This window comes from Amia ocellicauda, chromosome 3 (assembly GCF_036373705.1).
Source record: "Amia ocellicauda isolate fAmiCal2 chromosome 3, fAmiCal2.hap1, whole genome shotgun sequence".
Lineage (NCBI taxonomy): Eukaryota > Metazoa > Chordata > Actinopteri > Amiiformes > Amiidae > Amia > Amia ocellicauda.
The window spans coordinates 4,943,595-4,971,227 of record NC_089852.1 but is presented as its reverse complement, the minus strand read 5'-3'; the positions used below and the strand labels follow the sequence as shown (position 1 = coordinate 4,971,227).

Below are 27,633 nucleotides of genomic sequence, written 5' to 3'. Positions count from 1 at the left end.
ATGATCCATTAATATTGCTTGCCACTGTATTCCCTCTTTTTGTGTTGAAATTTGCCCTCTGTGCTCACCTCTTTATCTGCTCTTTTCAGCATGAATATTTTGTTTTCTCGTCCTTCACTTTTAGTTGCTGTCAAGAAAACTTAGTCTTTACAACAAGTCTTTGCATATTAAACACCAAAGAGATTTAACCTCTCCATAAAAGACATCACTCATTTCTGTGAAGTTGGTTTAGGAAGTTTGTACTTGCCTTCATTTACAAATAAACGTGTATTCCCATGCGGATAATATTTGTAACCCGTAACAAAGGCACCGTAAAGCACAACGCAATAAAAACAAAAACACAAAACATGAAAGCCAGAACATGAAAGTGTTTGATTATCGTACACAGGACAGTTCATGCACATGCCCTGAGGAGTGGGGTTTGATTTTAAAGATCTCTGGAAAACCTCACCAAATTAACACTTTCGCCTGCTTTTTTGCTAGGAGAATTTCTGTATTTTTCAAAACAAGACTTTTAACAGAAAGTGTATCCTGTCTTCTCCCTGTGGCAGTGAACATTATTGCTCAATAGCCTCCATAAAAGCTCGGAAGGTTAAAAAGATCCCCTTGTCACCATGGCAACCAGTTACGTGATGCTTCTTTGTCATAAACCTTAGGAAGGTCTAGTGGTGATTGTAGAAGAAGTGTAATCTCTTTGTTCCAAGATAAAGGCACATCTAGCTATTAATACAATCTGCTTTCCAAAGCCCCTTAGCTTTCTGGTCAGCGATGGAGACCCTTACATAACTCCACCTCTAGAGAGTGTGACTTGTGTGTGCGTGACATTTTTTGTCACTTTTGCATTTGCATATTTAAATGCGATTATACATTTGATTAATGAGTAATGAGGCATAGAAACAGTTAGATACACGATGTGGACACATCTTTCACTGTAAATGACTAAATCATGTACTAGATCTCGTTAACGTTGATTGCCTTGTTTGTTTTAGGACCCGGTCTGGCCTTCATTGCGTACCCTAAAGCGGTCACTATGATGCCTTTGTCGCCACTGTGGGCTGCGTTATTTTTCTTGATGCTCATCTTTCTGGGATTAGACAGCCAGGTAAACACAAAAACTTTCTTGCAGGTAAACAGCAGTGCAGATGGCCTGGAACATCTGGTGAAAGCAGTTCCTCCACTTTTACTTTTACTTTTGAAATAGGTCCTAATTGGCTGTTTTACAATACCTCCACTGTGCTGAACTGACTGGAACTTTCTTCTTTGGCCAGGTGTTCCTCTGTTGTTTCTTAGAGCAATTGGTGTGTGATGGTGAAAGATGCACAGAGGATGCACACATCAGTTTAGCTATACTCATTCTGATGTGCAAAGTACTATGTTCGAGTTTTTTACGGTCGATAAAGTGTGACCAATCTTTACTTTTAAATTATAAAAAATGTGTTGCTTGCAGGCTTGTAAGAGATGTATGCAGTGTTAACTATGGACCACAATCATGGAAATGACATCTCCTTAACAGTTTAACCCCATGAGTTCTTTGTCTTGCTTGCTTTTGGTTCGCAGTTTGTCTGCGTGGAAAGCTTGGTGACCGCGGTGGTGGACATGTACCCCAACACGTTCAGAAGAGGTTACCGAAGAGAACTCCTGATTCTGGCTTTATCGATTGTTTCTTTCTTAATTGGTCTGATAATGTTGACGGAGGTAAGAATGGATTGCGTGTGCAATTATGTCGTGTTCATAATAAATATCACATTGATGAGACTCCTACTGTACCATGTCCAGTAATGTCTGGACTACATTTTTTTACTGTAAAGGAAACAGTCAGGACAGAATGCTCTTTCGTATTCGTACATGTGATGGAGGGGGTTTGTAGCACTCATTAAATATATTTTGTGTTACCTCATGTGAAAACTACATGATTTAATAGTGGGTAGACAACAATAAATTATGCAACACTCCCAAGCTCCAATCTTCATATTCGGGGAAAGGTTTCAAAGCTGACATAGAACAGTACTGTGAGAAAACATGTTTTAAATTTTCACAGAGAGTACTTGGTTCAATAAGGCTATGGATTCAATCTTTCAGGAATCCATTTATTTCAAAAGGTAGTTTTATGTAAGCATTCCTAAGACATATAGTCTTATATCTAAACTGTTATATACTAAAACCACACTTAATGTCATTACTGGGTGATATTCGATTACAATGTGTGTGTGTGTGTGTGTGTGTGTGTGTGTGTGTTTACATCACCTGGTGACAGTAGTTTGTAACAAATGTTGGTAAGCTAGAAAGAATCAATATACAAGTTACAGAACTTTTTTTTAAAGATGAATTGACTCATCTCACACAAGAAAGAGACAATAGTATGAACATGTTCATATATTAAGTTTTTTCACTGTTGTATTTTTTAAATAAAGGCTTTATATCAGAAGTGCTTAACCAGTTTTTCAGGCAGTGAACCCTCCAGGGATCATGCAAGGGCTAGTTAAAGGTTATAGGTATCATTTGACAAAACTAATTCCAGGATCCACAACTTATTTTTTAGCCAGTATCTGTGCCTGGTGTGTTGTATAACTAGATGTAATAGACGGCAACGTGAATGAAAACATGTCTAGGGAGCAGCAATGACTGCAATGATTGCAACCTTGTAAACTTCTATCTCAATAATCTCTGGTTTAAATGATTTAATTAGTTTCATTAGTTATGTTTTATAGTTTGGAATGGAATGTGAAGAAGTGTTGCGTGTGCTGAACATGCTACAGAAATGTGGAAAAATAGGTTTTGCAAAACCAGTCATGTCTCTTACCAACTGCAATGCTCAGTCAGGTGAACACTGTGGGAATGGATTGTCATGAATAAATCCTACCTTTAATGGCCTGTGTAAGTCACAGTTGAGACTGTACTCAATGTGCTATATAATAACTCCTAATCCTGTGTCCTACATAGTTTTGGGCTGTATCCAGGCATTGAGCAACAAAGTCTAATTTGATAGGATTTGCAACAAAAGTGTGGTGTCGGCCGGGTCATATTGAGTTTGTAAGCCTGGGTTTCTCAAAAGGACATTCTTTCTCTTCCCAACTTTGATCAGTCATTTTAATCTTTCCTTACTTACAAATGTCAGATTTGTGTAGGAATTGTGAAGAATAAGAGATGTTTGTTACTGCAGTCTTTGCAATGTGGCAGTTACAGGTGTTATGTCTTCACTGCCTGTTTTTTTCGGCAGGGTGGGATGTATATTTTCCAGTTGTTTGACTCCTATGCGGCAAGTGGAATGTGTTTGCTGTTTGTAGCCATATTTGAATCCATATGTATTGGCTGGGTGTATGGTAAGTATCATATCAGTGTCTTTTTAGTGTACATGTCTGGTGCTTTTCTTGATGCTTTAAGTTTGTGTGTCTGTCTCTGCTGATGTAGATAATTAAATGTGAAACAATATATATACAATAAGTTGTATACATATATGCATATACAGCTCTGGGAAAAATTGAGACCACTTAACATTGATTTCTGAACTTGGAGTGGAGCTGTATATAAAAGACAGATACCAAAAAGAAACAGTCCATTATATTATCCTGGCTGTGAAATGCATTGTTGTATTGTCCTGCCCCCTGCTGGCAAGTAACTCTCATAGCATTACTTGCTCATGTAATGATGAAAACAAATACAAGCCAAAACGTTGCTTTTTTATTTTAATAATCAAATGTATCAGATGTATTTGATCAGAATCAGTTATTACTAGATATTATATGTACATGCCCGGTTTTATAAATGTTTCTTTGTTTTACAGGCAGTGATAGGTTCTACAGAAACATTGAAGACATGATTGGTTACAAGCCCGTGTTTTTTATAAAGTGGTGTTGGATGGTCTTAACTCCAGGCATCTGTGCTGTGAGTTTATTGATTTAAGCAAATAGATGTTAATACTGCCATCCATTTGAAAGGCAGCTCGTTACCAACTGATAGGCTGTATTCTGATAGATTTTATCTGATAAGTCAAGCATGCACCAATTTATATACGGTGGTTCAATGCTTCCTTTGAATAAAAATATAAAAATAGTACAATGATTAGTTTTTCAACTAACATATACATTGTTTTCTCTCTTTTTAGGCCATCTTTCTCTTTTTCTTGATAAAGTACAAGCCACTGAAGTATAACAATGTGTATGTGTACCCAGACTGGGGGTATGGGATTGGCTGGATGATGGCACTGTCCTCAATGGTGTGCATCCCCGTGGGTATTGCAGTCAAACTTTGGCAAACAGAAGGAACCTTCTCTGAGGTAAAGTCTTCTTAGCAGAGTTAATGACCCTGAACATAAATTTTAACCGTGTGCCATTTCTTCCACCCTTTTGCATGCAAATGGAATTGATCTATGGGAGTTAGAATTGCATTTCTACTAACTTGCATGTAACTAAGATGGATGGAGTTGTGGATTGGGGACAGCTTTAGATTTAGCTGTTAACTATTGATAGAGCAAATTATGGGGTATGTATCCTGACCCTCATGCCACTTCAACAGATTGCATTTCTTAAAGCTTCAGGGCAAAACAGAATGAATGTAAGTAACACAAAAGTGTTCTATACGATTGAAATAAAAAAAAAAACTTGTTTATGAGCTAATCAATAGGATATGCTGTGCTGTGGTGTATGTCTACTTACTTGTCTTAAGTGTTAATCTAGTATGCTGCTAGTAGACTTGTTGAAGGGAACTAAACAATTCTTGTGGTGTCAAATGAGTGGAAGATATTTTTTTCCCTTTGGAAACTTTATTTTTTCTGTCTTGTTTTCAGAGAATTAAAAAACTGACCACACCAAGTCCAGATCTGAAAATGCGAGGTAAGCTAAGTGGGAGCTCGTGTTCCTACTCAGTAAATGACTGTGATGCCAAACTGAAAGGGGATGGGAATATCTCGGCTATCACAGAGAAAGAAACACATTTTTAAACGACAACGGAAAAAAAAAACGGAAGTAAATAAATGACTTTTTTTGGTTGGTTTGTTTTTTTGTTTATTTTTTGTAAAAAAAATATATATATATCACTTAATTATAGAACATGGCTTGTTTTGCACAAACTTTATTAACAAGTTCATTTTTAAGTATGCATTATGTTATAATTAAATGGTGACCTTTATTAATTGTAAAAGTAACTGATACTATAAACTGGTAATGATATTAGTCTCATATTTTGATATTTGTGAGTAAGTATTTACTGTTAGAAAGATGCCAATGTATAATGTGCTGTAAAACTTTTATACTTGGGATTGTTATTGAAAAGTGCTGTATAGATATGTTTCTAATTTGCAGATATTCTTAGACCATTCCAAATTTTAATGTATGTCTACGGGGTGAGAGAGGTTAGTTTTCTCTGCCATGTTAAAGCAGAAAGGCTATTGGCTTAACCCTTGGGTACAACTCCTGCTCTTCTCCTCATAAGCACACTGTTGTCATTGTCTGCTGTTACTCGCAGGGCGAGTTTTGGAGAGCACTATTTTTCCTAGATATTTTATAAGGCACGGGATTCTTACATTACACACGATTAAACTGAGTTTAATCAAGCGTGACAGACACAATGTGATTTTCATTGTTTCTTTCCTTCTGACTGTGGCTCAAAATACACATTTTGTGGTTGGGAAGTACATTTTTATGTTTATTTTCTCTCGGATCAGCATAGCAAGTGACATGTACTTTGTTTCTTCATTGTAGTAATAGTCCTGTCTGCACCTTTATATTCAGGGGAAAATGTAGTTTGGCCAGTTTTGGTTGTTTTGTTAGGATAACTCATCTCAGGATGATAATACGGAGCTATTGTGTATTTGTGTAACAGGAGTAGACTGGTTGGTCTCGTGTGAATCTCATCATGTCAACAGCCATAGGTTACAGTTTTTACGCTGCTGCTACAATGTAATGAATTTACTGTGAACTCTGTACACATGCATACTCCTTTGGTGTGGTCTACCCATTCATGCAGTAATACTAAAACATGTGCTTGTAAATGTGCGCATTTAATATCCATGTAACATTTTACTATATCTTTTTTTAAGTTTCACAATAGTTTTTTTGTGTTCTCTTTACTGAGACATAAAAGGAGAAAACAAAAATGTGAAAAAAATCATCTTTCTGTGAAGACTTTTGATATGTCCTTTGACGTTTTAGTAGTATAATGAAAATATTGTATTGTACTGTTTTACACACAGATTTTGGTATTCACAGGGCACAATATTTTATTGTCTGCTTACTCATTTTTAAAAATAAATATATCAAAAAGAAAAAACACAATGTATGCTCACTAGTTCTGTCTTGGGCTGTTTAGGTCAATAAGAACAACCAATGAACAAACAAACATGAAAAAATAAACGGGATACCTACTTCATTTGCTGGTTCTTGAAGCATTCATTCCTGTACATAATTTCTGAAAACAACTGAAATACGCATAATTGGATTTTTTTTGTGAATGTGATATGCAAGTATAATGAACAAGGTGCCTTATTTATTCAAAAGTGCACATGAAAGTATATCTTTACCTGGAACTTCAGTTAATGCTATTAAAATCTTTGACAGCCTGTTGCAGGCAATTTTAGTTCTCAAGATTATGCTCAAAGACATTTCCTTCATTTATTTCCCTTTGTGTGATGCTCTAGAGACATTTGATATCCCTTGTTCACATCTGAGACCATCACAAAGGCTGACACGTATTGTAGATTGGTTGTCATCAGTCATCAAGTCTGGCCCACAGATTATAATGACAAATTCAAAGCGTTGCGTGTCTCCTGCATTTCTAGATTTAAAGTCTTTCCATTCCCAGTGCTCAGCCATCAGCTGTCAGGTACAAAACTGATGAGAAAAGAAAATATGGAATGAAAGACTCAGAATAAATAGAAAGCATGGACCTTTCTTAAATGCAGTACCTGGGAAATGTTGCATACATCAAAAAACATTTTCATGACAACACCTGAGGCACATGTTGTGCACTCACCCACAAAGTCTGAAAAACTGAGCCACTGAATTTCCTAATTTGCATAAATTATTGAATCGTCAAATGTCAAAATTCTCAAAATGTGCCAAAAGGAGAAAAGTTTCCCCCAAAGAGTGTAGAGCATAACGCGGTGTTCATTAGGATTTGTGAACATTTAGAGTTTATAAATTGATCATGGCAGCTATTGTGATACGAGTGTTTAATAATTGTGCAACAAATCCCTTGTGGCTTGTACAGAAACGACATCTTGTGGTTGAAAGACTACATTTCATACAGTGCACTTCTTGTGACATCCCCCTTGAATTTCTGCTGGCTGCAACCACCATCGGGAAGTTGTTTAGCTGGGTTCACATCGTGGTTGGTGATGGATTTAACCAAAACAAAAACACGAAATAAGAAAGCCATCCAGCCGAATTATTTCTCCCCTTAAAACATATGAAAAATATTACAGAAATGTCGCCGGCTTTGGCAGATATTCCCCCTGTGAACTTTGAAAAAGAAACCAAGCAGGCAGTCTGGTGAAAATCTTCTGCAAAGTAAGGCAGTGATACAGTTGTGAAGCCACAGCTACAAAGCCAGAGCGACGCCGAACGCTAATGGAATGCAAATGAAAAAGTGCGCGGAAGATAACGCTGCCTGCTGAGTGCACAGGCACCGCATTGTCAGGAGAGGGGAGAAGCAGGCCTGGCGTACATAGAGATTGCTTGACAGCTCTCTGCCCCAAGGCCAAGCCAAGACCAAAGAGAAAGAGAGGAGGAAATGCAGTCTGAGGATAAAATTTGCTAAGAATGTACTATTTATAGATATGGGTTGCTTTAAGATGATTTAAACAAGATTGGCATCTTAGGAACCATAGCAACTGTGAAAAGGCTGATGGCAGAACAGTGTCACATGACCAGAGCATGAAGACGAGAAAAAAAATGGCTATACTGTGTAGCAGCTCTGGCAGCTAATCCGGCAGTTCTCTCCATGTTTTTTTTACTTTTCTTATTTCAGATGTATACTTGGTTAGAGCACTATCTTTATGTCTCTATCATGAATTTTGATAAAGAAAACATTCTGATTATGGGTCCTATGTAATATGCATCATGTTGATTTGCTTGTATCTTTTTTTTCTGAATATACTTATAATAAATTATATACGTCGACATATACAGTGAGCAGAAAATAGTTTTGCCAATAAAAAGGTTCCAAAACCATTTAAGGATGTGTATTTATTTCAATTTGTGAGTATTTTGCATCAATGCTTGTTTTTAAGACACAAGTTTATTTGGAGTGTGTATATATATTTATATTCATATTTTTATTTTACCCCTATTTGTGTGCTGTTAATACCAGACTCGTGTAATTCCAGAATGGCTTCTAGACATTATTTGTACAAAAAACTATAATCAGCATGTGAGCTACAGTGCAGTATATTTTCTCTTATTTTGTCTCTTCCTTTCATGAAACCCAGAGCACTTCACAATAAGAAGCTACCAGTCAATCAGTCCTCCTGGTAATACGCCAGCTCAAACAAATACTGTTTCATTTAGAAAAGCTTTTCATGATTGAACCGTGCTGGTGTTGCTAATTGGGATTCATGTTCCTGGTACAGGGAGCAAAATCACTGCTCTTCATTTCACCCCTGATTTTAAACAACTTCGAAGAACCACAAAGAACACAGAATGAGCTTAGGGTGCAGCCAGGGACACAGGGAGTCAACAGCACCTGAACGTTAAAAGTCATAACTATAAATAAATTGTCTAAAAATACATATGCTTTTCCAAGGAAAGCTGATAGCTCATTATACTCGACATAATTGTGACAGCTTTTGCACATTTGCACTGTATTGTTTGCATGTTAAGTGACTGATTTTTGAGTTGTCTCCTTTTGCTTAAAGTTTTCTTCTTCTGCTTCATGAATTATCCAGGTGTCTTTGCCATTCTGGGCTGCAGAGTTCATCAAGTCAAGCTGATGCCTTGTGCGAACGCTGTGACAGGCTTTATGAAATAGATATAAAATTAAATCGGCATCAGGATCCAAACCAGCAGCAGGTGGCAGCAAATTCTAAATGTAAAACCCTTTATATGTGTTGAGTCTCTTCTGCTGGTATCCTTAAAATCCTGTGGCATAGAGTGGCCACATCAAAGACTATGCGATGCTATTTTCTTGCAACACCAAGTATTTTAAGGACAGTTTGTAACACCTTGCTATCTTCAACCAATTTAAAGCATACGTGTGTTTCAAAGACAGGGCAGTGCTCGACAGTTTGGTATCTGGTGGGGAGTTGCTATAGAAACTCTCTCTGTGGTAGCAGTGGAGAATGCTGATGAGAGAGGAATCCACTTAAAGACATTTTTAATTAAACATTATTTGCATGTTCTTCCTACTTATGGATATATATATATATTTTTTTTCACACAGTGTTCATTTAATGAGTCTGCAAACAGATTTATCTTTCTTTTTACAGTGGTCAAATATTAAATAAAAATAAAATAAAATAAAAATAAATAAAGTAAAGGAGTTTGATTTTTCAAAGACGGGTAAATACACACCTCAAAGTACCTCATTATAATGAATGACAGTTACACCTACTACAAGAAAATAGTCAGGATGAATGTGTAATGAGTGTGTATCCCACATTATTTTTGTGTCCGTCCGTGTTCATGTGCTGGGCTCAGCTTCCCGCGGATGCAATCGCCAGCTCTGGTTTCTATAGTAACTGCACAGTGGTGAAGGCAAGCTCCACTAGACTGAACAAGGAATGCAAAGAAAATGTCGGAGAGACCCTGCAGTAAACATGCTGATGTTTAAAGTGGGAGGAACATTTTTGTCCTTTTCATGGGGATTGTTGCAGTTCATCATCTCTGATTTCCTACAGTCCTGCAAATGTAAGGTTTCATGTAAATAAGAAATAAGGGGGACATGCCTGAATGTACCACGCGGTGCTGATTGATATGTGTTTGCGATGCCTCGAGGGCAGCACCTACACTTTTCTGAGGGCAGCTCCTGTCTGGGATAGAGGTGGAACATGGGAAACAATCAGTCAAATTATGTATTTCTGGAGCATCATGAATACTCTGTAGAAAGCGGACATTTTCCATTGGATACACCAACACGCTCAGAGGATGGATTGACTGTGTTTACTGAAATCCAATGAATCAATAATTCATTGTGTGTGTGTGTGAGGGGGGGGTTGTAATTGACCTTAATGAGAAAATATTCCCTTAGCCTCTAGCTTTCCTGTTTTCAATATTTGGTTGGTCACTAAATCAGCCTCTAGAACAGTTTTGTAGGACTTTACTGCACCATGACACTGCTGTAATTGTACTGTGGCCTTTGTGGTTAGACATTGAAACAAAAGATTTTTGTGTTGTTTCTGTCAGCACTCTTTATTCCATATGATGAACAAACTGTTATTGTTGTCACTATAATGTTTATAATGTTGGCTGTCAGGTATTGCTAATGCATGTGTGTATGTGGCGGGGGCGGGATGTTTTCTGAGGTTCACATCGAATGCAGTGTAATCCCTAAGACAGTAAGACCATGAAGATACTCACGCTCCATTAACCATCACTTCTCTGACCCTAATAATTATGTTTGAAGACAAGCAATCAATTGTGCCCAGCAAATCTGAGCTTCTGTAATGACACATCTCAGGAGTTATGTTGAGTAATGATACGTATCCATCCATTTATTCCCTCATCTATCTGTTAATCGGTTTCTAAATTGTGATTCTAACCTAAAATCTGGATAAATATTGGCTGTTGAAATCTCACAATTGATCTTCTTGGAGTTAGCCCTGTGTGTGTAATCACCATCAGCCCCCTGTATGTATAATTATGTTTGCAGGCCTATATATGTTGAAAGCACATTGGAAGTCATCTTTTGAATGTACTCTTACACTTTCACTTCTTATCTGATTTAGTTTTCTTCACTTTGGGTGCTTCTACAGGCGAGTCACCTCAGGTTTACCTCTGAGATAAAGTCTACTAAAAATACAATTTTTAAGGATAAACTGATGTACGGCAGACCTGCCAGATACACAAGCATAGTATACCAAACTGTCAAGACAAGAATACACTGCGTGGACAGGTGGAACAGCTTGTTTGTCTGTGTCGTTTAAGCGAAACCCCGGCGTACTTTTTTGGACACGTTACTGCAATTCTGCAGTACAGTGTGTTTATTTCTGTGTACCACGAGCAGGGCACAGCCACGAATAGTTTCCGGCTGATCGAAGGCAATGACTTACTCTTTCTTTAAAATGTCATTATCATACTCAGTCATCGCCACACAATATGATACAAAGTCACATGGCAGTTGGCCGCTGCATGTAGGAGGCGTCAGCTGACCGTCCCGCTGCCCTTTGGTGAAAGCCCCGAACGCTCATGCAAGCAGAGGGCTGCGGCTGTCACTCCGCAAAGACAACGAAAGCGTTAGAGCATTCGTTTATGATAATGCTATTCGTCACTGTGGGCTGCGCTGTCAAAAACTATAAGGACCTTATTGAAGTAACTACAAATAGATATGCACGGGGCAAGCAATGAATTATGACTGCTCTGTGAACTAGTAAGATTGTACAGATCAACCAGAATGTCTGACTCACACAACTAAAGGAGAAAAAGAAGAAAAAAAAAACATCTCAGATTCGGGTGACATGTGTCTTGCGCAATCCTTTCATATGAAAACACTAAAACAAATAAAATGTACAGTGTCTGTATAGATACCTCTATGTATACTCTTTCTGTTCCAATGTCATGAATGTGTCGTACATTTAATGTGTGTGCTTGTTTGACTTTTGTTTTGTTTTTAAATTTAGAAAACCGTTGGATTACTTCAGGATTATTTACAGGCCATATTCCATATCAGACTGGAAATCTCTTATCCTACCCAATTAACTGATCAAATCTAATTACACCAGTCTTCAATGATATGCAGTCTGAATTCATTTTACGTCGACTGTCAAAGAATTCCAAAGGTCAATTCAGACAGACGGGTTACGATTCCTCTTCTTTGATAATGAATTTGGGAACAAAAGCAATGACAGTGCATTGTTTCGAGCTGAGTTTATGGTCCTGTGATTTAATAATATCAATCTCTTAGACTGGTCAAAAGCAGTATAGATCTGACTTAATTATAGTATTAAATAATGTCCATTAATATTACTTCCTTTTTCAAATTCAGTACACTGACTGCTTTGTGTTGCCTTAGTGGTTTTGCAACAAACCAGATAACAAGTGTATTGCTTACGTTTCCCCAGTAATGCTTTCAGTCAGAATTAAGGGAAAGTTCAATACACTTTGATTGCCAGGGGGGAAATCTGAGAAAAATGCACTGTCATTAAGCACGGCTAGTAAGTCAAGATACTTTAATTGTAATCACTATCTTAACACTAGCTTTAATAAAAATGGAAATGTGCACTTAATTGTTACAAGAAGAAAGATTTAGTTAAATACTCAATAATGTCACACACATATTTAAAACATAATGCTAGATTGTTTGATTCACATGGGTCATTAGTCAACTAGGACATCGCTCCTCCAGTCATTTCAATATACTACCCTGCCTTCTTGCTTTGGTAATCTTCCCACGTTACAGTCTAGATGTCACATTTCAGTATTTATCTCTTTTAATAAGCCCTTCAGTTCACAAAGCGTTTTTTTCTTTTTTTCGTGATGGATACATTTGAAGAGATAATACCATCTTATATAATTCTCATGTGATTTACAGTTTATAGGGATCTTACATACTTGTCCTGCTAGGATCTTGTTCGTACAGAATTATACTGAAGCCTCTTCACTAATGCAGAACAATATGTAGGTCTTGTTAATTTATGTTAAAATATATCCCTGTAATTCTGTGTATATCTCACAGATTTGACGGATTCTGAATCAAAACGAATGCTTTGTGATTTCCTGGAAAACGTTGTTGGTCTCTTTAAAACGGTGTTGTCATGCGTAACTCCACAACATATTGATTTTTAAAATAGGCAATAAACTTGCTAATGGGCATTCTCACGTCTGAAAGAGAACTGAAGGAGTACATTTTCAAACCTGCTATATGTAAACATATTTGGTTTTAATTTTACTTCATTTATATCTCGTAACAGACTGGCGGGGAACATTTGTGGTCCAATAACTCTGAATCAACCCAAGCTCGAATGCAATCTACTGAATGTGCTCAGAAGTACTAATAACTCCTTTTCCCGGGCACTTCAAAGCATGTTTATGTGTAAATGTCATTATATCACTACTGGAGTCAGTCTGACTTAGGAGATTATATTTTCTTGTAAACCGGAGTGCAAATTTCAAAGTTTGCCCTGTGTACGAAGGGTAATTGAGGTTAACGATTCTATGTTAGAATTCCAAATATATAAATTACCCACAATAATGAGGCAGTGAACGTGGATGAAGGCTGTTTGTTAGCTTGTTTACTGAGGCATAAGTCGTTTGAAAGACATCTCATTAAACATAAGTACTGACTCTCTCTCTGGAATGTGAATATCTGAAACAGGTACCATCCTTTATGTTAGTCAGAAGATACACAAATCCCCAAATCAGAATGGTTTGTATACTGCCACATAGTGATTTATCTACATCAGTCTATATGTTATATATTATTACATACTAGTTACTTAATAAACCTGTGAGTCCCATGTTAATTTATGTTCTATTCTTCTTCCCTAAAGTGAAATTGGTTAATGGTCTATTTTTACATTTGTGTCCAATCAGGAACACAATGCATCTAGACCTTGTTTTTTGAGTCAGTGCATTCCATCTCCATGTAATTACATTGCTGTGATATAGATACTAAAAGATGTCAAGAGGACAATGTCATTTATAACATGTCTCAGAATAATGTGAGTACTGTCTTGGGGCTTTATTGCCCTTTTCTAATAACCAGTCAGTTTAGACAGTAAATCACAAAAGGTCACAACATTATTTTAAATGGACAGATGTACAAGTCTTAAAAGTTTTTGTGTGAGTCAACAATCCTTTAGTTCTCAGTTCGGTCTAAAACAAAGCTGTTCTCCAATGATTATAAATAAACCTGACTTTATTTTTTATTTTTTTACAAATGTTTAACAGACAATCTATTGATATTGAACCACACCATCAAAGACAGAGGGTGTTGATCTGTAAACATGTAAGTCTCTTCTTTGTGTCATGAATGATGGTCCTTGAGAAAGGCTTGCCCCTTATTGCTGTTGACATCTACTTTACTGTTAACACTTTACAATAGGTCTCCCTAGTTACAGTGTATTTACATAGTAAGTACTCAGTAACTACATCTAAGTTACACATAATAATAGTGTAATTATGCATTTGTTAACATGTACCTAATGTGCAAAAATATTAACAGTATATGTAAGTACAGATTTGTCTGGTAAGGATGCCTTTAGAGCTATACAGCAGGCATGGCCGACTGTTTACAGATGAAGTACATGTGAAATGAGGCTTCATATTATCCATGCATGTTTGCATTTCCTCCATCTCCACATTTACTTTTTTCAACAGCTTTCTATTGTAGGGAACAACAATTGATTTGCTGTTTCTTGGACATTTGCTCCGTTTCCTCAGACAGAGGGATCAATTTACCCACACGTTTGTTACAGCACATGTACATCAGCCACAAAACAGGACTTTTTTCAATGTTTTTTTGTTTTATTGAGTTTTATTTCTTTCACCAACTTATTGAATTACAGATTCTCAATCTCTGCTCCAAAATAACACATTGGACAATTGTTGTATATTAAATATGATACAAAAATGTATTGTATTTTATTAGAAGCAGGAGTGGTTTAATGAAATTCAGTTAGGGTGGGAGGGCTGTCATTTATAGATGGCATCCCGTGATCACAAAGACTCGATCTGAAATGTACTCGATATACCAGAGCAGTGTTTATTACATAAGATCTTATTCAATGGATTCCTGTACTGATTCTCTACAGGGATACCGTGTGATTTCTCCAACAATGACATGGGCCATGAGCCAGGGATCAGCGAGAAGATTGTACACTGACTGTAGGATTGATCCAAATTATCCCACTCTTGTCTCTACGCAGCCGATAGGGTGGGCGTCTGAAAGTAGCGGCACAGCTGGATTAACAAACAACAGAAATATAATTAATATAGTAATCATACATTTTCTATCACAGTCCCTTTATTAGTAACCAGTAACAATCAAGGTTAACATTGGAGTGTTCAGCAATGTCATTATATATACTTGTAATTGTTATTAATGTCTGGGTCACACAAAATACTAGTTATCCATTTTGTGCATGGATTTTTTTTTTTTATGTGTCCACTTAACAATTATTTTAACAAGCACATTTGACTGGAAACACAGACTTTATTAGGATACAGACTAAATATTGTAAGCACACAGACAATGCTAGCAATAGGTTGTTGTACAGAATATCACACATGGCATTGCATGGTTTGTTTAGTGCATCTTTGAAACGATGTTGACACTTGCTGTGAGAACTGTGGTATTCTGGCTTTTCTTAAATATCTAATGATAGTCTTCACGCAGGTTGTAGGCTTACTTGTAATACTGTGCCTTTCCATTTGAGCCTGAATGGGGGGCAAGTCAATCTGAAAAGGACCCTTAACAATGCAATCACCTATCATTTGCTCAGAAACTAAGTGTTCAGTCCCACATTACTCCAGTCATGTGTGGTAAAATTTGACAAGTAAGTTGATGAGAAATGCTCCGTGCACTCATACCTCGTGTAACTCATGGCATAGCCTTGAGATACCAAGAAAAGGTCAGTTTTTCCTGATGCTATTACCAACTACAAAAGTAAATGAATGATTTCCAGAGTCCATGTCACTCATTTATTTTTCAGTGAATTGATTCTCTCCAGAGTTATTTTCAGTAGGGTTTCAAGAGCGCGGGGTGCAGTGTCTCACAACACCAGGCACCATGTTTTCGGGGATCCACTCTACTCAATCATTCAGACATTGCTGTACACTGTAATTGCACAAGTTGAGCTTGGATATTGATCTCTATTAAAAGGCATACATGTTTGGAGAACAACTGTTCAAAGCTTTATAGAAATGAAATCCTCACACATTGAGACACAGCACTGCACACGTTCTGCCTCCAAAAACAACTGCTGATGGATCTTTCAAATTGCTGTCAAATGCATCCTACACAATGTCACCTTATTGTGCAACCTTTATCCAGCATGTATGTCATGCTACACTTTATAATGTACATGAAGAAAGATACAATATCTTGAGAAAGTAACGATACAACCAACAAATATATATAAACAAAACATTCACTCACTATATATTGAATACAACTTTGAGGTGGTCTATGGAATTGAGCTAAGGACTGTGGGACCCCTGCAAGCCCCCTGGGTAAGTGTGCCATCTAAATAAAAAAGGGAAGTTCTCTCCTGACGAAATCAGTAGCGTTGCTAAGCTATTTGATCAGTGTTACCTGTTGGCTGTGCTCAGAAATTAAGCATCAAAACTAATCTCAAGGTAAAACACTATTAATGTGTCAAAGGTATTAATAATAGCATAATGCATTTTCTCATGATTATTTGATATTCTCATTGGATATTTTTGTATATGCATACCATTCCCCCAAACTGAATCAGAATATTCATTGCCACGTCTCTGGCCATTTTACGTGGGGGAATTGTATTTTTCTTTCAGAATGCCTACCACTTTAGATGTCTGTCAAAAATGGAGCAGATATATATTTGGTCTGTCAGAAGTCCAGCTAATTTATTTCCTTTATTTGAACCTGCACATAGCAATTGAATGTGTTTCAGTTCTCAAATCACACAGTTGGTATCCAGTGCCCACAGTCTTGTGCTTTCTGAAAGGAATTGTTGGCTAATTACTGGCCAGTGATGGTCACCTCGTATATCCCACTTTGTTTCACACACACCTTTTAAATGGGTTTAGAATTAAATTGGTCATAGCTAACACTATGATGAAGATGGGGCATTTATGTATTTATGAATAATCTATGTTGGCTGTAACATAAAGCTACATGTGAAGCCTGCCGACAATGAAAAGCCATTCATTATGATGCTTAAAGGGAGATAACTTTATAATAGTAATAGCAGCAAACAAACAAAGCCCTTATTCATACATTTATTTATTTCAGTGCAACAGTTTAAATAATGTCTGATTGAAATGTTAATGTTTTTCCATTTAAAGGTTACTATAAAATCCTGTGCCATCTCACAATGAACACGGAGCCACACAGCGACAAAACGTAGTTTCATAATGTAGTTATGACCCGAGTTGCTGCGTTGAAGTCAAATCTCATGCCCTTGTAGATGCAGTCTTTCCTGTAATTTTATATGTGTTGAAATGTCACATCCGGAAACACTGCAGAGTGTGGGGTATTTACATAAGCCAACAACAGGAAAATTGCAGATACTTTACTTATACACTCCTACTAACACATGAGTGCCTATAAACCAATCATTTTAGTTGACTGCGATAGTTCCCCTTTAAGGCACAATCATGATGTGATTTTTCCTAACATATGTTGCTTGCTTGTTTTTCAAATATACTTTTCTGATCACTCAGATACTCAGACACTCAAATAAACCCTAAAAAACCATCTGTACCATCAAAGCCTCAGCCAGTCCTATGATATTACAATGGACAATAAATTAAGTCCTTTACTTTCCTGTAAATGCAATAGCTGGATAGAGTTTAATTAATTATTGAGTAAACCTTATTGTACTATTTGTACTATTACAATTTTTTTGTTTATTTCCAGTCATTCAAATGCAATGGCTAAGACCAACATTTACTTCACTTCCCCAAACATTTCCGCTGTAATCTCAGCAGGAAAAGCTGATTAGTCAATCACCAGAAAGAAAATAAACTGCTGATAGATATTTGGCAAGAATCCACTAACATAATTGCTGAAGAAACCTTAATTAAGCATCATCAGCTGTTAAAATATATACTTAAAGGACTGGAGGCCTTACCGTAGGGTGAAATTTCCCTCAACCAGTTCATTGAAATGCTAGGCAAGCTTTTGGCAATTGTATGAAAAGATTCAGGGTGACAGCATCAAGGAGAAGGAAAATTACTTTTTCAGCCGTCCATTTTCCCATTTTACGCTGTTCTGTTTTTTTCATAAACAGTGAATCATGGTCTAATCGTGAAACATTTGTGCTGCACAGATGATTATGCCGTTTCTTGGGATGCTCACGACAATATAAATTGAATATAATTAATGCTATAAAGGAGCCTCTTCATTGGTGCCCCTAATTAATTTATTTTGAACTCCTAACGTTGCAGAAGGTTTTCTGAAGGATGGCTGCTGCATTTCACATTTACTATCAGATTCAATATGTTATGTTCTCTCAGTGTTATGAGTCTCTCCAATGCAAAACTGGGTGATATATGTGACATGTATTTTTTAAATCATTCTCCTTTCTTTATAGTGACAGTTTGCCACATACCTCAGACTCATTTAGGCATTAGTATTTTCCCTGTCTAATAGCAAAGGGATTTAAATACACACACACACACACACACACACACACACACACACACACACACACACACACACATATATATATATATATATATATATATATATATATAAAGCTCTGGAAAAAATTAAGAGACCACTCCAAGTTCAGAAATCAATGTTACTGTTTTCCAGAGCTGTATATATATATATATATATATATATATATATATATATATAAACATGAAACAACAATACAGGTTGAAGCCTTGCATTTCTAATCAAACAGGAGACAGCAGTCTGCTTACGTTTATAAACGGATGCTGCTCACATGCCCCTCAGTCTGCAGTGTAAACATTTTTAATGCATGCAAATAGAGTCGTATTTAGCAGTGGGGAAATAATTATTATAACACCGTAATCTCTCTGAATTGCATTAACACGGATGACCTTTTTGCAGATGCATAAAGTTAAAAATGAGGGGAAGCAATCAAACATGGATTCCTTAGTATCAGTCAAAGCTTTTCTTCTTCAGATCAATACAATCAGTGTCTTTGTTTTACCTTTGAGACATTTTATTTGTCTCATGTATTTATCAACCTACTAGGAATGTTGAAACCAAATTGTATAAGCCACATACTTTGTTGGTGCTGCATATTATTGAATCTGACTCATATTTTATGTTTGGTGTATTTGTTTTAATTATTGTTTGATTTATTATTTGGTGATGGACTTTAGCTCAGGATCAATAGGTACATATAGGCAGGTTTTTGAAACCTCTGACCAGTGATTTATATTTTATCAATAAATCCTCAGGCAATGATAATGAATACCCATTACCATATATCATAAATAGAGCCAATAATATATTTGTATGTTTTTATTTTAATTTCTGTGTTTAATTTCTATACTATTGATAGCTCTATGTGTCCTTTAAGGAACATGTAAAAAGTAATAAGTTGGATAGAGGATAGACTGGGATTTTCAGCGAAATTCACACAATGGAATTTATCACAGTAGTAAATGTCACAAAATAATTATGTATACATTTTAACAGTTATTCCCACTGTAAAAATAGATCTATATGCAGAAAAAAACATTTACGGCAATTCTGCTGTCATTTAATCAGCTCAGGCCTAAGTTTTTAATGATTTTCATTAGTAAAACACAGATTTTTGCTATAGAAAACCAGTATACTGAGTAATGAAGCTCATATCCATTTTACACAAAAGATAAATAGACTAACTGCTCACAAGTGATTTGTGCAACTTTAATAACCTTCACAAACAATCTAAATATATATTATTATTTTTTGCAGTAACTGACTAAACATGCAACCATGGTGCCTTAGTTTTCTTTAAATCCCTGTGTTAGGTGGAGCGGAACTGTTTGAGCACATTCTCATCTCAAAGTGAAAGCTTAGTGATGGCATTTAAAAACCTCAAGCTGTGTGGATTTTAAGTATTTAAAAACAACAAGGCAATAAAGCCAAGACATTGTGTTATAACGGACGGGGGGAGATCCAGGGGCAATGCTAAAAAGTGCTGCTCCGAGGGGGGAAAATGTCAAAATCAACAACAACAGTAACAGGAGACCATTCGCTTGGTGCTGTGGTCTATCTTGTCATTTCAGGCAAGATGCTGTGACAGTCTTGCAAGGTCAGTTTCAAGGTGCATCAAAATCAAGTATATTTTTCTACTGTCAAACTCAGTTTACACTGGAAATGTAAATACAAGTATCCAAGGTATTGAAGAATACAAGCAAATAGTTTGAGGTGTAGTGATGTCACATTCAACACTAACAAAACAATTCAGAGCATTTAATTAAATTAATTGAGTCAATCTTACGAAACGTCTGCCTTACAGTTATTACATTAGGGTTGAAAATTCTGAAATGGTCTTCTGTAATAATTACCCAGAAAACAAAACAGCATCTTGGTGAGATTAGCGTGAAGGAACAAAATGTTTCCCTGCAGTTTTGTCTTTGAAGCAGATTGGAAATAATGAGCTCTCACAGAAAGCTGCAGCAGTTACAATGTTCATGGCAGGACCTAAATGCAGCAAGAATTCCTCTTAAAAAGCAGGTCTGGCCCTAATTCCTCTGTGCTTGCCGAGATGTCAGTACATGTGTTCGGTGGAAGGGGTGGGCCATTTCGGTGATTGACTTTCAAAGAGCTCCTAAACATCGAATGCTAATGTTCTGTTAACATGTTCCATTAATGATTCTGTTTTGTAATTTCAAGTTGCTTTGCAAATGGAGAAAACTGAAATGTGTCATTAGCATAACAATGAGATTTCTCAGCTTGACACGTCTGTTGTATATAGTTTTAACCTGTATTTTCATACACAACCTGAACATATAATACAGCAGTCAATACATACACTGGGTCAATCTCCTCAATCAGGTTTATGTTGATATCTAATATAACATAACTTTTTTTGTTTGGTTGTGTTTGGTTGTGTAATTGACAGCTGCATTATGCTTTTATGTTTATTTATTCTGAAGATGATCCAGCATTAAAGTATAGGAGCATTACAAATAGGTTATTCATTCACATAAAATCTAGGATGACTGTGCCAGTAATACAGAAGACAGGTATTCCAAAATTGCATTAAAGGGTTGTTATTGTTATTGTTGTTATTTGTCACGTAAAAACTGAAGTATACAAATGCAAACCTACGTCTTGAGCCAGATGTAAAACCCTTGACTGGAGTATTAGCTGTGAAACTTTGTACACATGATACAGTCTATTCTGTGTGGAACGCTGAGGATTGTGTGGCATGAATTATGGATTTTAGAATCAAGCTCCATTTGCTTTGAAGCTAATAAACCTCTTAAACCATGACAAATATTTTTCTTGCAATTTAGCTACAGGCATGCAGGGAAATTAAAAAGGTGTCAATCGTGTCGTAAAATTACAGTCCTCAATCTTAGAGGTCAACTTATTCATAAAATTACCCTACTATTATTTTCCAACTTATCATCGAATACACACACACGCACGCACACGCACACGCACACGCACACACACAATTAATTTTAAAACAATACAGATCTCAAATGGGCAGTCAAAAGCTGTTTGGAACCCATCAGAGAAGATATTTGTTTTTATTTGTCCTTTTACTAGATATAAACACATAAACAAACATACATTTGTCTGTTACAGTTTTGTATGGTTAGTAATGAAACTGGGAATTTCTTTCCCAAGGTCACTTTAACTACTGGCTAACTTACGAATTTAACTGACAAGTCTGCAGCATTCTGACGTACAAATTTAAAAGCTGGGTAATCTCTGATTACACACACATACACACACATATGAATGTGCTCAATCTTTCATTCATGTTTCAGAACTCAAATAATACCTTATCCTTCAAGACTGTGAACTTTACAAAGAAACTGCAGGTACAAGATGTTTTTTGAATACAAAAAAAACCTCTTTTGTTAAAAAATCTTATCTAAAAATGTACTTTTTCTGATTGACTTAGGAGAAAAAGAGAACCCTTGAACTTAATTACATTTCATTTTCAGCATACCCAACGCTAACAAGTTCTTCCTTTCACATTGAGCTCCAAATAGCTTATCTTTCAGAAACTTCTTTGAACAATATTAATTGCCTGATCCTTATCTGTCCATTTCTAACTGATTAAAACATTTCTGCTACTGCTGCTACTACTAAGAATATTCTTTAATGGAAGATTTCTAACATTAACTTTCCCTGCATAAGAGATCCACTAAACTCTGCTAATACTAACATTTTCAGTCAAAATAAATAAATAAATAAAAAGGTTAGCAGAAAATACATTTATTGCTGCTGCATAACCTTTTTTCAGAGAGCAGATTAAGAGTGCATTTTGCAGCATAGCTAAAATTGTCCATCTTTCTCTCTCATCTCTTGCATTGTAACTAGAAAATTGCTTTTATAGTCAAGGACATTGATCTCAAAAATGGTCAGACTTAAATGAAGCAAACTTGGCTCGCAGCACTGCAGATTTTTCAATATAGTTAATTTTCACTTTGAAGTCACGGGACAGCTGGGATTATTTGACTGCTTGCTGACTTCTCTGTTTGAATTTCATTGTCGATGGTTTTATATGAACTTGCTTATGAACGTGTCTTTTATTCTGACATACTCTCGGTGCATCCATTTCAATTGTAATCCCAGAGGAAATAAAATTGCTAACCACAGACCATACATTGCATTTCAGCAGTGATAAGCATGTAATAGCATTGCTTTTTCTGTAATTCATTATGATATTGTGGCACACATTTCAAATACTCTACACGAATTAGTCATACTGGTGCAAATAAAGATGTAGCTACATAGTTCATAAAAATGTATGTATGTATTTATTTTGTGATATGCTGCAACGTTGTGTGTATGCAGAGGTTTCATTTGCTTAAACTCCTCTAGAGTTTTAACTATTGTATGGCAATGAAAAGCCTGTTTAGCCTTCTCCTCTCCCCTCCTCCTCATCTTGCTAGTGTAATCTGTCATTTCAGGCTTACTACTACAATTTGAAACCATATAATTGAACTATGCTTTTTCAGTGATGACAGTAATTGTTATTTTTTATTCAGTTATGTCATTTTTACTTAAAGGTGTACATTTTGTTATTGTCCATAGAAAAATGCACACACACACACACACACACACACACACACACACACACACGCAAGTTAAAATCTAAATGTGAATATAAAGTGACAAATTCATAATGAATGTATGTAGATTAATTCACTGATGCTCTGTAAAATAACAAATGCATGCCAAGTGAATTATACATTGAAATTGCAATATTTGCATGTAGTGTATTTCTTGAATGTGAAAGGTTAAAATTACGGAACATAACAAAACAGCTGCATACAGCTATAGTCAAATCATGTTGCTTGACTGTTCTATATGTGTTAATGACAGCAATTAAAATGAGTGGTAATACTGATTGCCCTTCACATTTTGAATGGAAATGCTAATACTTCAATGATTGCATTTTGCACAACTGTTTTTTTGGCATAATGTTCAATGCCTTTAAAGTTACTTCTGACGGCAATCGGAAATGGCACGAGCTGTGTGTATTTGTATATGTTAGCTTCAATGTGCCATCAAAACATACTGCCTAACAGAATCGTGGGGATATCATATTGATGCTGATTTTATATAGCTAGAATTGAAATGCTATTGTCTGTTTTTCTCCAGGTGGTGACTGTCTAGTATTTAAAACATTTTGGGGGCAAAGATGATTCAAGGAAATAAGGAGAACAATTGTTGGTGAAGGAATGCTTCTTTGCAATGCATCCACTAAAACAGAGAACGTATTGCGAATGAAGATGTATTGAGCTGTGCTGTTTCAGAAGCCATGTAATTGGCAGGGCACTTGCTGATGTAATTGTATGATTGCAATACAGGGCAGAGTAAACTGAAAGGGGGGGTTAAGCTCAGGGCAAAAAGGAATCCAGGCAAACAAAGTAACGCACTAAGAAATCTGAGCTCCAAAGACAGACCTGCGTCACAAAACTGTCATTCTAGCCTTGGGCAGCGATCATTGGCTAAGCCCTTTGTCTCCTTGTATAAAAAGGAAACAGCACCTGATAAAAATAGTATCCCAGCTGCCTCAAAAATGAAGATAATGCATATCCCAACTTGAGTATCATCATACAATACTACAAGGCAGACTTCAAAAACAAACATATAATTAAACTGCAGTACATTCAACACGGTATTAATTGCTCATCTGTATATTGATAGTTCTGTGTTTTTTTCAACAAAGAACTTAGACAAAATCAGTATTATACTATAAACGTCCAATAGTGTCACAGACAAATTACAGGCAGTACTTTTACATTTCCTGAATTGATTATTTTCCCTTTGTGATTATGATTATGTCCCTAAATTGACATGGATACATCAATATTAGTAGAATCGGCACAAGATTTGGATGTAAATATTCTGTTTAGCAACATTGCACTATTCTAGTCTACTTCTGATGTTCTCTCTGACATGATAATCGATGAGTGAAGACATGTCAGAATTAAAACAGCTCTCAGGATAATATCTATCTCCAAAGTCAATATGCCAAAGTCCATATTGTACACACCATCAGTTACAATAGGGATGTTGTGTTTGGGAGCATTCATGTTAACTGGGAATCTGGCCAAAGTCAATATCAGCTTATTAATGCAACTAGACTTCTACCACCCACAAAAACACAGTAGCATCCTTTCCAGGCCACTAAGACAAATTTGAAGATCAGTTAAGAGCAATAGATCAAATGTAGCAGGTGGTCTGATTATAATACAGCACAATATCAGCCACTTAAACAGTCACCCAATGACCCAAAAGTTCACGAATCTCAGTTGTGCCAAAGCCAAGATGAATAAAACATATGAATATGATTAAACGTATTCAAGGAAGGTACCAGTTTGGGGAACCACTTATGTTATCTTGGAATGTAAAAGTATAGGTGAGAGTCCATTATCAATTAACATGATTAAACTGTATGACTTTGTATTGGCTTTGATTTACTGTCACCAGTGTACTTGTGTACATCATTCTCTGAATTGTCTACTCAGTAATACATGTAACTTAAATTGTCTTAGCACCATCTACTTTCACAAGTCTCAGCAATTTTTCAACAATCAAAAATGCCATCCTTGAATTATGCAACACCATGCCTTTTTTGCACTTTTAATGACTGATGAGGTCTATGTCTTACAAAAGGCCTCAGGCAGATTCACAAGGTATAAACTGCAACTATTCATGCTTTCACTGACATGTAAACCTCACTTTAGGTTGCTTCAGGTGTTTCTGTTTCCTATTTCTGTGCACATGAAATGGTATGTGTTCAAAAGCAGATGTAGTGCTCTCTAAATAAACAGATAAAGTAGCAGCCATATTTTAGCAACATTAGAAACTCAAATACATCATGTTTGTTAAAATCTGAACACAGCTTCTTGAGTTATTTAATAATCTTTTTCTCTTCCTTCCAGAGCACACAACCATTTATGTTATGCTAAGGGGAAGGTAATTGCTTAGACTTAAGCATAATTTTCTAAAGAACACAAATGTGAAGGTTAAAACCAAGACTAGTGATTCAGCAATTGCCATTATCTATTAAAATTCTTATTTTGTAATTATCTTTCATTCTTTTTTTTTTGGAAAGCATGTAAAAGCCTGTTGGGCAAAATTGTCAGAACTGGTAATGGTAACCTTTCACTGATGTAGACATGCAATGGTATTGCCCAAGAGCAGTCCCCCTCCTGCCCGATCCCGTGCTTTACCCAGGGGTAGGGTGACGTCATGTGCATCACTGCAAGATGCCACCAAGGGCATTTTCCAAGCACACTGAATATAGTGCTGTTGTTTAAATCAATAGAACTGCAAAGGATCAACACCCCTACTGTTGGGAGGTGGATGAATGAGTGAATTAATAAACAACAAACAATTTGAAAGTAAAATGCAATATCATACATATAGCACATTGCTCATGTCAATGGTCTTCATTTCAGAGGGTGAAGATGGACAGCCACCATTTCTAAGGCTGAGCTACAAAAGAACAAGAGTCCAAACACAAATCGTATTTCCATGACATTGCACCAGTCTCAGTCAGGTAATCGAAATGTTTAAGGTGACGATTTTAAAATTTGTATTAAAAAATTACCCAAAGCTCATTCACATGATACAGAATATCAAAAACGAATCAAAGTATAGATATAAATTAAAATGTGTATATAATTCAAAAATATCATTTTTAATCCTACATACAGTGAGGGAAAAAAGTATTTGATCCCCTGCTAATTTTGTACGTTTGCCCACTGACAAAGAAATGATCAGTCTATAATTTTAATGGTAGGTGTATTTTAACAGTGAGAGATAGAATAACAGGAAAAAAATCCAGAAAAACGCATTTCAAAAAAGTTATACATTGATTTGCATGTTAATGAGGGAAATAAGTATTTGATCCCCTATCAATCAGCAAGATTTCTGGCTCCCATGTGTCTTTTATACAGGTAACGAGCTGAGATTAGGAGCACTCTCTTAAAGGGAGTCCTCCTAATCTCAGATTGTTACCTGTATAAAAGACACCTGTCCACAGAAGCAATCAATCAATCAGATTCCAAACTCTCCACCATGGCCAAGACCAAAGAGCTGTCCAAGGATGTCAGGGACAAGATTGTAGACCTACACAAGGCTGGAATGGGCTACAAGACCATCGCCAAGCAACTTGGTGAGAAGGTGACAACAGTTGGTGCAATTATTCGCAAATGGAAGAAACACAAAATAACTGTCAGTCTCCCTCGGTCTGGGGCTCCATGCAAGATCTCACCTCGTGGAGTTTCAATGATCATGAGAACGGTGAGGAATCAGCCCAGAACTACACGGGAGGATCTTGTTAATGATCTCAAGGCAGCTGGGACCATAGTCACCAAGAAAACAATTGGTAAAACACTACGCCGTGAAGGACTGAAATCCTGCAGCGCCTGCAAGGTCCCCCTGCTCAAGAAAGCACATGTACAGGCCCGTCTGAAGTTTGCCAATGAACATCTGAATGATGGAGGAGAACTGGGTGAAAGTGTTGTGGTCAGATGAGACCAAAATCGACCTCTTTGGCATCAACTCAACTCGTCATGTTTGGAGGAGGAGGAATGACCCCAAGAACACCATCCCCACCGTCAAACATGGAGGTGGAAACATTATGCTTTGGGGGTGTTTTTCTGCTAAGGGGACAGGACAACTGCACCGCATCAAAGGGACGATGGACGGGGCCATGTACCGTCAAATCTTGGGTGAGAACCTCCTTCCTTCAGCCAGGGCATTGAAAATGGGTCGTGGATGGGTATTCCAGCATGACAATGACCCAAAACACACAGCCAAGGCAACAAAGGAGTGGCTCAAGAAGAAGCACATTAAGGTCCTGGAGTGGCCTAGCCAGTCTCCAGACCTTAATCCCATAGAAAATCTGTGGAGGGAGCTGAAGGTTCGAGTTGCCAAACGTCAGCCTCGAAACCTTAATGACTTGGAGAGGATCTGCAAAGAGGAGTGGGACAAAATCCCTCCTGAGATGTGTGCAAACCTGGTGGCCAACTACAAGAAACGTCTGACCTCTGTGATTGCCAACAAGGGTTTTGCCACCAAGTACTAAGTCGAAGGGGTCAAATACTTATTTCCCTCATTAACATGCAAATCAATGTATAACTTTTTGAAATGCATTTTTATGGATTT

General features: G+C 36.7%; 1 protein-coding gene across 3 annotated transcripts in view; it reads left to right on the top strand.

Annotated features, from left to right (window-relative positions):
• Positions 1 to 8,165, top strand: part of slc6a11b (solute carrier family 6 member 11b) — a 51,195-nt gene extending 43,030 nt beyond the window's left edge. For all 3 annotated transcript variants that reach the window (XM_066697833.1, XM_066697832.1, XM_066697834.1), the window contains exons 10-15: positions 990 to 1,102; positions 1,558 to 1,695; positions 3,218 to 3,320; positions 3,782 to 3,882; positions 4,103 to 4,273; positions 4,784 to 8,165. In XM_066697833.1, the coding sequence (XP_066553930.1) occupies positions 990 to 1,102; positions 1,558 to 1,695; positions 3,218 to 3,320; positions 3,782 to 3,882; positions 4,103 to 4,273; positions 4,784 to 4,936 (779 nt within the window). In that variant the 3' untranslated portion in view covers positions 4,937 to 8,165. The remainder of the gene's footprint in view (positions 1 to 989; positions 1,103 to 1,557; positions 1,696 to 3,217; positions 3,321 to 3,781; positions 3,883 to 4,102; positions 4,274 to 4,783) is intronic.
• The last annotated feature ends 19,468 nt before the right edge of the window (positions 8,166 to 27,633 follow it).